The sequence below is a fragment of the Pinus tabuliformis genome, chromosome 6, assembly GCF_031772625.1.
Source record: "Pinus tabuliformis cultivar Carrire ecotype Pingquan chromosome 6, CPIR1, whole genome shotgun sequence".
Lineage (NCBI taxonomy): Eukaryota > Viridiplantae > Streptophyta > Pinopsida > Pinales > Pinaceae > Pinus > Pinus tabuliformis.
In genome coordinates this window covers 1,778,769,626-1,778,781,162 of record NC_142292.1, presented here as the reverse complement: position 1 = coordinate 1,778,781,162, position 11,537 = coordinate 1,778,769,626, and the positions used below count along the sequence as shown (strand labels likewise).

At 38.3% G+C, this 11,537-nt stretch overlaps 2 protein-coding genes across 6 annotated transcripts; both read left to right on the top strand.

The window, feature by feature from the left end:
• The first annotated feature begins 962 nt into the window (after window positions 1–962).
• Window positions 963–3,459, top strand: LOC149266097 (disease resistance protein Roq1-like). The gene is made up of 5 exons (XM_089407164.1): window positions 963–1,513; window positions 1,860–1,896; window positions 1,999–2,844; window positions 3,226–3,264; window positions 3,385–3,459. Exons 1-5 carry the CDS (start codon window positions 963–965, stop codon window positions 3,457–3,459), a joined length of 1,548 nt encoding a protein of 515 aa, XP_089263290.1.
• LOC149266096 (nucleobase-ascorbate transporter 6-like) lies at window positions 2,990–9,339 on the top strand. Of its 5 annotated transcripts, XM_089430012.1 has the most exons (11): window positions 2,990–3,225; window positions 3,374–3,631; window positions 4,803–4,900; window positions 5,104–5,289; window positions 5,402–5,502; window positions 5,619–5,694; window positions 7,133–7,192; window positions 7,265–7,347; window positions 8,366–8,435; window positions 8,617–8,658; window positions 8,765–9,339. In XM_089430012.1, exons 2-8 carry the CDS (start codon window positions 3,481–3,483, stop codon window positions 7,286–7,288), a joined length of 696 nt encoding a protein of 231 aa, XP_089286138.1. In that variant the 5' UTR covers window positions 2,990–3,225; window positions 3,374–3,480; the 3' UTR covers window positions 7,289–7,347; window positions 8,366–8,435; window positions 8,617–8,658; window positions 8,765–9,339. The 5 variants fall into 5 exon arrangements, with proteins under 5 accessions (XP_089286138.1, XP_089286125.1, XP_089286132.1 ...); XM_089429999.1 differs by lacking the exon at window positions 7,265–7,347; XM_089430006.1 differs by having other exon boundaries at window positions 8,366–8,658.
• The last annotated feature ends 2,198 nt before the right edge of the window (window positions 9,340–11,537 follow it).

The window sequence follows — 11,537 nt, the reverse complement described above, 5'->3', positions numbered from 1 at the left end:
CAGCTCCACCTGTTACACACAATACAACTAAGATCTGATATCCAAATCTATTCCACTGCTTGCCTGCCTCCACTGCTCAATACCTGCTTAAGAATGAATGAGAATGGTCTACCAAACTCGTATATCACCTCCAAAGAATCACTCACAATGTGTAAGACGTGAGCAGAAGCTACAAACTGGGAAAATACATGAGAAAACTCATTGGCATACTCAATCCCTTGATTGTGCAAGATTTGATGCACAACTATAGTCACAACTGATAGCAATCTGATTCTCTAACACCTGTCCCTGCTGAACTGAACATGCACTGACATGCAACTGAGTTAAATGATGTATTCTATAGTTGTATTATGAGTTAATAATTAATTTAACAACTCATCATTAGTCTATTTGCAGTTAGACTAACTACAACTAGTTTAACCAAGTCAAACTGAACACAACTCCATCAACTCCACAATCAACTCCACCAAACTCAACTGATTGAGTTCTAACTGAAGTCATGCATGCAACAACTCAACTGACTCATAAGAAAAGCGTACTTCCTTCTGACAGCTACATGGGCCACATCTGTAGCTCAAACTGAAGTGCTCCAAGAGAATAAGATTAAGTTTATAGTCCAAATATTATTATGAGACAATAATATTTGACTTTTCTATTTTTGACAGCCAGTCTAAAAATAGACTTTGATCACCCACACTGTGGTCACCCACACTTTGGTCACCCACATTGTGATCACTCACACTATTGTCACCCACACTGTGATCATCCACACTTTGATCAAAAATAGAACTTGCACCATAATTTGCTTGCGAGCCCACTTAGTGAAGGCGACTCTTTTCACTAAGCTCCATCATCTTGTTGCAATCTCAACATAAAGATCCTGTATTGAAATCAGAGCGTTGTTCTCTGTGCATTTCTTTTGTGTTTGAAATAAACAGAAATTTCCATTACCGCCTTCTGCAATGGCAAACCTATCCACCCCACCGCAACAGAAGGGTGATGCTTCATCGTCTTCTGCCTCCACCTCTTGTCCCCGATATGATGTTTTCATTAATCATCGGGGGCCCGATGTTAAAAACACCTTCGTTAGCCATCTCGACAAGCGCCTTCGTGAACATGGATTGTGGCCGTTTCTTGACAGGCCCGAACTACGGGCCAGACACGACATCAAGTCTCAAATCGAAGCCACTATTCGAGTGGCTTCTGTGCACATTGCGATTTTTTCTTCGACTTATGCGGAATCGACATGGTGCCTCAACGAACTAGTCCTTATGCTCAAGTTCGGGGCTCCCATTGTTCCAATATTTTTCAATGTCGAGCCTTCTGAGGTCAGGTGGAACGACAAAAACGGAGCATACGCTAAAGCCCTGAAAAAACTCGAGCAGAAGACAAGCAGCGACCCTCAAACTAATGGAGAGAAGGCACACCATGACTCCGCTACCATTCAAGGCTGGAGAGCTGCTCTTTCTCATGTCGCAAATCTAAAGGGTTCCGAACTGAAGGGCTTTAATGGGTAAACATTTTTAACTATTTCGTGTCCGTTTTAGTTCCTTGATTGGTATTTGATATTAATTGAATTTGATTAAGTGAAGGAGCTAAAGTTATTAGGTTAACAGTTGTAGTTTCGGGTACTTTGAATCAGTGACAGACCTGTGGTATTGAGTATATCCTATTACATGTGACCAAATTTGGGGATTTTCCATGTCACAAGTTTTGGGATGTTCTGATGTTTCCACCATGTGGTTTTTCATAATAAATCATAGTGCATATGTGTTGTTCTTAGAGGTGTGATTGTTATCCTTATTACTCTACCAACTCTTCATATTTACCCATGCGTTTCTCATTGGTTATTCATCCAGGAACAAGCAGGAGCTCATGGACGAAGTTGTGCGGAACGTATTAAAAGAAGGTCCAAAAACACCACTTTTTGTGGCTAAATATCCAACTGGTTTGGATGATAAGCTACAAGACTTTGAAAGTACAATGTTGTCGCAGTAGGGGCAGGAGCGTGACATCCAGGCCAAGGTTGTGGGAATTGTCGGTGTTGGTGGTATTGGGAAAACCACTTTGGTGAAACAGACCTTCAACGGTAGGTGCTCTGAGTATGATAGATCCTCTTTTTTATTTGATGTTAGTGAAACTGCAGCTAGAAAATCTCTGGTTGATTTGCAAATGAAGCTCATTAAGGACTTGACACACAGGGATATTAAAATTGATATTGTGGACCAAGGTGTGCTAATCCTTAAACATTACCTAGCTTGTTGTAATGCATTGATAGTTTTAGATAATGTTGAGAAAACCGATCAATTGGATGCATTCTTACCAATTAGGAATGTTCTTAGTTCCAATAGCTTGATACTAGTTACCTCTCGGGACAAGCATGCTCTCCAATGTTCAGAAATAACAGATTCATCAATTTATAAGCTCACCGGGATGAATAGAGCACACTCCCAAGAGTTGTTCTGCTCATATGCCTTCAATCAGCCACATCCACCACCAGGATTTATAGATCTGGTGGAACAGTTTGTAAGGGCCTGTGATGGATTGCCGCTGTCATTGAAAGTTACTAGGGCTCTTCTTTGTGGAAGAGATGACACATATTGGAAAGAGCTATTGAATGAATTTCACAAGATACCACCCGCGGACATACGGGAAACGCTCAAAATTAGTTATAATTCACTCAACCAAGAGTACCAGCAAATATTCTTAGATATGGCCTGCTTTTCTATAGGAGAAGATATGGATACAGCAAAAGGAATATGGGGAGCGGTGGGGCTTTCAGATTTAGAGAGCAAGTGTCTTCTGGAACTGGACAGCGGAAAGCGGATAAAAATGCATGATCAGGTTAGAGATATGGGAAGATATACTGCTGCGGAAAGATCAATTCCCCATCGTCTTTGGTGTCACGCCACCAACAATAACAATATTTAGGCCGATAGGTCTTCCTTTGGAACAGACTTTCATCGTCCCTTTGTCTCCCGTGCTGACACGTGGACAGTCGTCCCTTCGTCGTCCTTTCCTTTCAGATGTTGACACCTGGCGTGTACATTTAGCAGGCGCACAACATCTTCTTCAATTAATTGTCATGGTCTTAACCGAGAATTTTGCCGCTGGTGCCGGCAGAAATATCCGCAAATTTGTTACAAATTCCTGTAATTCCTGAACAAATCGTTACAAATTACTCCTGCTTTCTTCGACCATATTTGTCTGTTTTGTGCTCTTCAGGTTCTCTTCCACGCCCTCTGCAATAATGTTTGCTTTGGGGTATTTGTTTGAGGAGGGAAAGAGGTTTCATGTGTAAATACTTTAATAGCTGGAGTGAACAGCCAGTCTAGAAGGCTTAGTTTCCTTTGTTTTTTTTCTTGGCTGGCAGAATCATTACAGGGGACGCTGGGAGGCTATTACTTTGGAGCAGCGGTTCCCACTTGTGATTGGGGAGTGCGGGAGAAAATTCTGTGAGCAGATTCTAGCGTTGTAAGTATGGCAGGAGGAGGCGGTGGTGGTGGCGGGGGAGGTGGTGGCGGTGGTGGTGGCGGCGGCGGAGCTCCTAAGGTTGATGAATTGCAGCCCCATCCGGTCAAGGATCAGCTTGCAGGAATAGATTTCTGCATAACCAATCCTCCTCCATGGCGTATGGTCTCTTTAACATGATACTGGTTTTTAATGCTTTCTGTACCTAACTGCATATCTTGTATGTGTTTTGTCTCAGACTGATAAGGTTTTCCAGCTGGAGACGGTTTACAGTTACCGTTACCTATAATGGCTCAACCTTGTCTATCAATGCATTTTATGCTTGGCCCAAACTGCAAATCTTGCTCTAGCTCTTTGCCATTCATTTTTCTTGTTGCCCAACTTCTAATCCTGCTCAATAATTTCTTAAATGCATTATGCCTATGACTGATTTGCATCTCTGTTTTCTAAAACCATGTCTGATGTAGTTTAACTATTGTCCAACTGCATATCTTGAGATGAAGCTCCCTCTCATCCATTTTGCGAGCCCATGCGCATACCCCCCTTAGATATGAGTTTTGCCTAATTTTTCTGCATACCTTGTTCTGCAACTCTTTTCCGTTCTAAGTTTATTCTGCATAACTTGTTCTCCAACTGATTTCCGTTCAATCAGTGAATAACTTGCTGCAAATCTTGCAATGGAAACATTTTAAATGCAAATAATTTTTTCTATAACTGTTTGTAATGAAATTTATCCGAGATCTATATGCATCCTCTGCCCTGAAATCCCTCTCAATGCATTTTGTCACCATTTCATATGGCTATCTTGCACTGGAACTATTTGCAGGGTATTTTGCGTATGCTCTATATGCATATATTTCAATGAAACTGATCTTATGCAGTTTGTCTGTGCCTCTGGCTCTGTTGTATACTTTTCCCCTATGACTGTGGCTGTCACTAAAACATTTTACCCTTTACCCATCTGCGTGTCCTACTCCGAATTTCCTTATATTTTTCTATAACTCTTCTCAGACTGGCGATCTAAGTATTTACTTATTATGGTTTTCATGTTCTAAGTATTTACTTATTATGGTTTTCATATGAAGGCCCTATAAAGCATTTTACATTATTTGTCTACAAATACTGCTCTGAATTTGTTTCTATTATTTTAAATCCCCTCTTAGACCAGCCACCAAGCATTTACTTACTACCGTTTTCCATATTAAAGTTGTATAAAGCATTTTTGCCCATTGCCCATCTTCGTATCCTTAAATTTGATGTTCATATTATTGCTTTTCATGTTTCTTGTTTGTGTTTAGACACAATCGAAAATTTGACTGCTTTTGTTGCAGCGGAAGCCATCTTATTAGGTTTCCAGCACTATTTGGTGATGTTGGGCACCACTGTTATCATCCCTTCGATGCTTGTTCCTATGATGGGTGGCTCCAACGTAAGTAGAAAGCACAACCCACTTCACTTTTTTGTCTACGACAGTGGAACCCTAAAATTTGATTACAGGAGGACATATAAGCAGTCCATTCTGATACGCTTTGAGTTCTATTCAATTGTGGAAAAATGTGTGGTTCACCAGCTTGGACTTCACCTTAGGTTACACTCCAACCGCTGTTGACTGAAATTTATATGTTTGTGCAGGAGGATAAGGCTAAAGTTATCCAGACATTACTGTTTGTAGCAGGTCTTAATACACTATTCCAAACCACATTTGGTAGTAGGCTGCCTGCTGTTATAGGAGGCTCATATGCCTTTATCCTTCCTATCCTTCCTACAGTTTCCATCATTGGTTCCGGCAGAAACCAAGGCATTCTCGATAATGGTGACGTATGTAACAGTCTATCTCGTGTCTTGGCGTTGCTAGAATTTTGTGTGGATGTAGTTGATAGTCTCCAGTTGCTTGCTGACATGGAAACTGGTTTTCTCAATCTGTCTGTAGAGATTTAAGCATACCATGCGAGGAATACAGGGCGCTCTGATTGTTGCTTCCGCTCTGCAAATCATCCTGGGATTCAGTGGTCTGTGGGCTGTTGTTATAAGGTTGGTTTGATCTCTATGCATTTTCTCAAGTATTTTCATGCAAATTTGCTACATGTACTAAGGATTTACAGTCTGTAGATCCTGATTTGTTGTCTTGATGGCATGGTGCCTGTTAGGTATCTGAGTCCTCTTTCAGCAGTTCCGCTAATAACTCTTGTAGCTCTTGGGCTCTATGAACTTGGGTTCCCGGGGGTAAGTGGACACTGAGCACCATTTCTGTTATGTTCACTTGGCTTAAACAAATTCTATTTCAGAAGCTGATCTCTATTACACTCACTTGGTATTAAACAAATTTTCTATTTGCTTGAAGAGAATTCATATGCTTCAAGTTTCAATGAATACCATAACTGCATTTGAGTTATATGGGCATAGAATTCCTAAGCTTGAGTGCCCTAGTCCAGCATTTTTGTTAGTTAATATGGAAAGCTGCAGGGTACTCAAAATTACAGTGTGATTACAACTGGTTTGGAACAGAAGGACCTGCTCAAGTATGCTAGCTAACTTGAATAACACCCATATTGCTTGGATAATTACAGGCTTGATGACTATTTCTATTAAACAAGGTCCATCTGTTGGACTTTCATTTATCTTGAAGCAATAGATATTTTGATTTGATATCTGCAGACTTTTCTTTTGAATGGAGGCAGTATGTGCTTTTCTGCATCGTAGGTGATTTCTGGACAGATAGTTTGGTTGGAACTTAACACCTGCTTTTACACAGATACTCAGGATGAAATATATTGCATGAACTAGATGAAACAGAAAATATTTTTGGGAAATGTATTATGAATAAAAAAATGTTTCAGAAATGTTTGACTTAGATTAGTCCTGATTTACTCCTAATTATATCGTCTAATATATATTTAAGGTTTAAATTTTTAACACAATAGCATATTATGTACGATCTTTATTAATATTAATCACATTAGTAATAAGCAATGTTCGGAGTTGGACTGTTTCACAATGGATCATGGTAAGTTCTGAAAAGAATTATTTCCAGTTTGTTTTGAAACTTCTCTTGTGAAAATTTAAGCTATAATGACTAAATGACATAGCTACTGAATCTTTTTGAATCCGGTGGATTCGATTTTACTTGAGCTGATACACTTTCTAGCTTGAGTAGCTAGCATAGATGAAGTCCCTTCATTGGTTCAAATGTATTTCAGAAATATTTGCATGCAGTAAAAGTATTAGTGCCTAGCATAAATATTAAGAATGACCCGACTCAAGTGTTGTCAATGCACTGAACTTTAACTCACTAAAATTGACCTCAGATGTCTTCAACCAAATCATGTCAGTTTATTCAGCTATTAGTTAATAGCCCAACTCTTGGTTTTTATTATAACTTTCAACCAGTTAAACTTGCATTTACAATAATAAGTTTTGGGTCCTATCGAAACCAGTTTTGAAATTTTCAATAGATTGATAGGTTTTTCACTTCAAACTTGGAATTTCTTCTGTTCACCAAACACCCATACGTTTGGATATCCATATTACCTGCCTTCAAATTTATGTTTGGATGTATATTTTGTAATATCTATTCTATTTGAATTTCCGTTTTGTTTGAAAATATATCCCCTTTTTTTGAAAAAAAGTCAAATGAAGTGTTGTACTCTGATGCTATTTACAGGTGGGGAAATGCATTGAAATAGGGCTTCCACAGCTTATTTCACTGGTCTTCTTTTCACAGGTAAGAAATTAACCAATTACCATTATGTATAAACTTCTAGAATGATTTATTTGCTCATGTACCTTTTTCTAGGATGTTGCCACTCTATCCGCTTGAAGGATTGCCACCCTTGTGTGGAAAAAGCAATGCACCACAACTGCCCTGTGTGTTTTGAGGTAGGTCACACTTATCTGTTTAGCGTAGTAATTGTAGTTTTCTTTTTATAGCATAATTTAGACTAAAGTTATTTAGATATCTGAACCCTCGTGATTCAATGTACCACAAAGACATGCACACATGGATCACCCCAACCTTAACCTGGCTTTATGGATCACCCCACCCTGAACCAAGCTATAGAATGCTGACTGTTCTACGCATGTTCAGGTGCAATTGAAGATTTTACTCTCCTCGTTGGTCTTATGAAATTTTATAAATTGACCTAAGAAATATCTGAACTCTTCCATAAGAACTACTCTTTTACATTACCCCATAAAGAAATGAGAACCCTTACCAGATTACAATGATTTCTGCTATGATAAGCATTCTTACTCACAAGATTTTGTTTCTAATCAGTTGATATCCGTACCCACTTCTAGAGCTAGCTTCGGATTACCTAGCTATACTGGGTGCATTTATGTTATTTTTCTCTTGCTCTGATACAAACAACATCAGTGGTTTCAGTGTCCTGCCTTGTGTACCATGTCTGACTTGTAGTTGTTATATATGTGATGGCAAGATATCTTATTATAGTAGAATACCTGATATGCTTGATATGATAAAAGTTAAATAGTTGACTTTGCTCATGTCCATCAAAAATCAGTTGACTTCGCTTAATGATCAATTAGCTTTGCTCATGTCTATCAGAATTCTGGAATAGTCATATCCCTGTATTGAGATTTTATTCCACATGATCAATAATCCCCTTCTTGTCCACCTATGGCTTTACACGCAATATTTTCCTAAAGCGTTATCTTGTAGGTACACTTCAGTAAGTTTCATATGTGGCATGTTTTGTGCCTTGGCTCACAACCTCTTGTTTCCAGTCTACCTATACTATTACACAATACTAGATATACTTGCACTGATATGCCCATTGATGGTACCTTCTTCAGCAATCTGTGGTCACAGCTTGTAGCAGCTTTAATTTTATTTCAAATTTCTTGCCATTCTAACATGTTTGTTTGTCCTTTGCAGATTTGCTTGTCCAGTGTGCTCCAAATTTGTCTGTGATATGTCTAAATTGTGGGGGAAACTTGACCGAGAGGTAGATATTGTCGACAAGATGAACATCTTGAAGTCAACTTGCAATGGGTTGTATAAAGAGTAGCTTATTATATGTGTTTTTGCTAATTTTGATTTCTCATATTTGAAATTTTCTTTCGTCCAATGGCAATTGATTTTTTAAGTTTCTTGAGTGGATTCTGATATTTTTTTTTGTCATGTAGGTTTCTTTGACTCCAATGCCTAAAGCTTACCAGAACAAAATGGTAAGTTGTCTGATGTTAATGTGGTATAATTTGGAGGCATATTTTAGAGCCCATTAGTGGCGTGGGAGAAAATACCTCACCACTTTCTCGTCGGTCATTTGAGCAGGTTTGAATCTTATGCAATGACTGTGGAGTAACTTCTGAAGTAATTATTCACATTGTTGCACACAAGTGTCAAAGTTGCAATTCTTATAACACCCGGCAGACCAGGGGAGGTCCTTCTGCAAGTTCATGTAGATCTCATCTTTGATATTCTCAAATGTTCATATTCATGTATCCCTCTTTACCACTTGTAAGGTTTCTTAGCACTGATTATGTGGCATGAAAAACAGTTGTACTGCAAATTGCTATGCAGTGGCATACTGTAAGAATTCATTGTAACCGCTGAGTTTTTGCGGCACTACTCTACGGCTGTTAACATCATAACAGAGTTGACATATCTCGCTGCTTGCAACTATGTTGACATAGGGGAATGAGGGAGAAGTTTCCTGTCACATCCTTTACATATGTTATGTCAAGAAAAGGGAAATGTATGTTTATAAACCGTCTTCCCATCATCGCGATGAAGCCATTGGAAGGATTCCTTCTCACTTATTCCAAGCCCTATCATTCCAAAATCTATCTTTCATCCATCAGCTCTGTATATATTTTACTCCCATACTCCTAAAATTGTGAGCATCATGTAATCTACCCAGAAAGTTTTTGATTTGCAATTGAATCTGATACCTATCTTACTTACAAAAAATTAGTAATGGTTTAGAATGAATATGGAGACTGTATCCTCACAAAGGGAGTACTATCTGAGAAAGAAAGTGATCTTAACAAAGGGAATGATACTGACTTGAATATTTTGTAATTGTGACCATTGACAGACCACTGGTTAAGGTAATTGTAAAAAACACAAGTTATCAATTGGTCCATAAATGGTATTACCGACCTTTTTAAATTTGTTTGGAAGATCCTATGTTTTATATTTTATGATGGAATTACCTTGTCGTTCATATACCATCACACAGTGGAAACTGTTAAATTAATTAATATGCTTCCATAGTATTTAATACAACTGAAAAGCCTAAATCCAGTTTCATATATCTCACATTTACTCAGGTTGAGTTTATGGGTTCTTTTTATGCCTCATGACACAGAAAGCGTGAATATCCAATTCAATTTATTAAGAACAGGGCATGGTAAACTCATACATGAACACTTAAACAACTTGAGATTTCTATGATAATATATGTGTAACCAGAATTCCTTCCTGCTTTTTAGTCCGCACAAGATATTCTCGTTATTTGCTTAAATGCAAATATTTCTATTAAGTTACTATTAGCAATTGTAATGAATTTCTGCTATATCTTCCAAAAAGCCTGGCTTCCAATTACAAAACTAGTTCAAGTTTGCTATTTAAATTTTGTATTAAATTGGATTCCGAAACTTGTTAAACAATATCTGCAAATTCCCTGATTTATTATTCAAATATCCCCATGGTCTTAAGATAAATTAATGAAATGGTCTCACTAAGAGTTATTCTATTGTTAAGCAGCAAAGGCGGATCATGAAGTGTAATTGTCTGTTGAATATCTCACTGCTTGCAACTATGTTGACATAGGGGAATGAGGGAGAAGTTTCCTGTCACATCCTTTACAGATGTTATGTCAAGAAAAAGGAATGTATGTTTATAAACCGTCTTCCCATTATCGTGATGAAGCCCTTGGAAGGATTCTTTCTCACTGATTCCAAGCCCTATCATTCCAAAATCTATCTTTCATCCATCAGCTCTGTATATATTTTATTCCCATACTCCTAAAATTGTGAGCATCATGTAATCTACCCAGAAAGTTTTTGATTTGCAACTGAATCTGATACCTATCTTACTTACAGAAGATTAGTAATGGTTTAGAATGAAGATGGAGACTGTATCCTCACAAAGGGAGTACTATCTGAGAAAGAAAGTGAATTCTAATTTAATAATCCTATCGACCTCTCTTTGTACCTTTTGGGACAATTGCTAGTGATAAGTTATTTGAAGAATCGGCGTGGTCTGTAAGTGATTCAAACATTCCTCTTTCGTTCAAAATTTTTAAAGTTGTTTTGTTCAACGCAAGACCTGTGCCTGGATACCATCTATCTTTTATTTTTGTGATTGAATAGGTCACAACCGAAATTCGCGGGATTTCGACGGTTCATCGTCTAGACGGTTTTCATTATGGATTCGGTGTCCGTTCAGAAATGTCATGGTACAAAAGGCGTAGTCAGGAGCTGTTGGAAAACTGTAAGCGGGCACTGTTCAATACAGATCGTTATCATGGTCTGCGAATTCTCGCAAGTGCAGATTATTATGTAGAAGCTATATTGAGGAGGGTGCGGTCACCACATCTCATATGGCTCCGCTGGTATAAATGCCCCTATTCTTCCCTGCCTTCTTTGGTTCCCCTGGAAAATTTAAGAGTGTTAGAAGTGAGAGGAAGCAGATTGAAAACCTTGTGCCAACAGGAATCTCAGGTACGCAATTTTGCGTGTTTATAGTTCTTTTATTTCAATCTCAATTTTTTTGTAGATGAGAATCATCCCGAAATCTTTCTTACAGTGGAAATGTGTACATTGCAGCCGCCTCTCCAGTTGCGAGAGTTAAACATCTATTCTCCCGTTTCAGATTTTCCAAAGTCCATAGGACAACTGAAGTACCTTGAAAAGATTGTTGTGGATTATGATGGGACTGTCCAACTCAAAACTTTGCGAGAGGAATTTTGTTATATGCCCTCTTTGACATGCTTGGTCTCATGACATTTCACAAGAGTGAGATCGTTGCCTGATTCCCTGGGAAAGCTAACAAATCTTCAGCACATCGATTTGTCTTATGCTACCAGTTTGGAGATGCT

Bases quoted from the DNA above. Each gene is read 5' to 3' on its own strand.
- LOC149266097 (XM_089407164.1), top strand. From the start codon at position 963: ATGGCAAACCTATCCACCCCACCGCAACAGAAGGGTGATGCTTCATCG. The intron at 1,897-1,998 runs GTATTAAAAGAA...TTGTCGCAGTAG, and splicing joins TGGACGAAGTTGTGCGGAAC to GGGCAGGAGCGTGACATCCA. The intron at 2,845-3,225 runs GTTAGAGATATG...TGTGCTCTTCAG, and splicing joins GGATAAAAATGCATGATCAG to GTTCTCTTCCACGCCCTCTG.
- LOC149266096 (XM_089429999.1), top strand. From the start codon at position 3,481: ATGGCAGGAGGAGGCGGTGGTGGTGGCGGGGGAGGTGGTGGCGGTGGT. The intron at 3,632-4,802 runs GTATGGTCTCTT...CTTTTGTTGCAG, and splicing joins AACCAATCCTCCTCCATGGC to CGGAAGCCATCTTATTAGGT. The intron at 7,193-8,365 runs GTAAGAAATTAA...TGTCCTTTGCAG, and splicing joins CACTGGTCTTCTTTTCACAG to ATTTGCTTGTCCAGTGTGCT.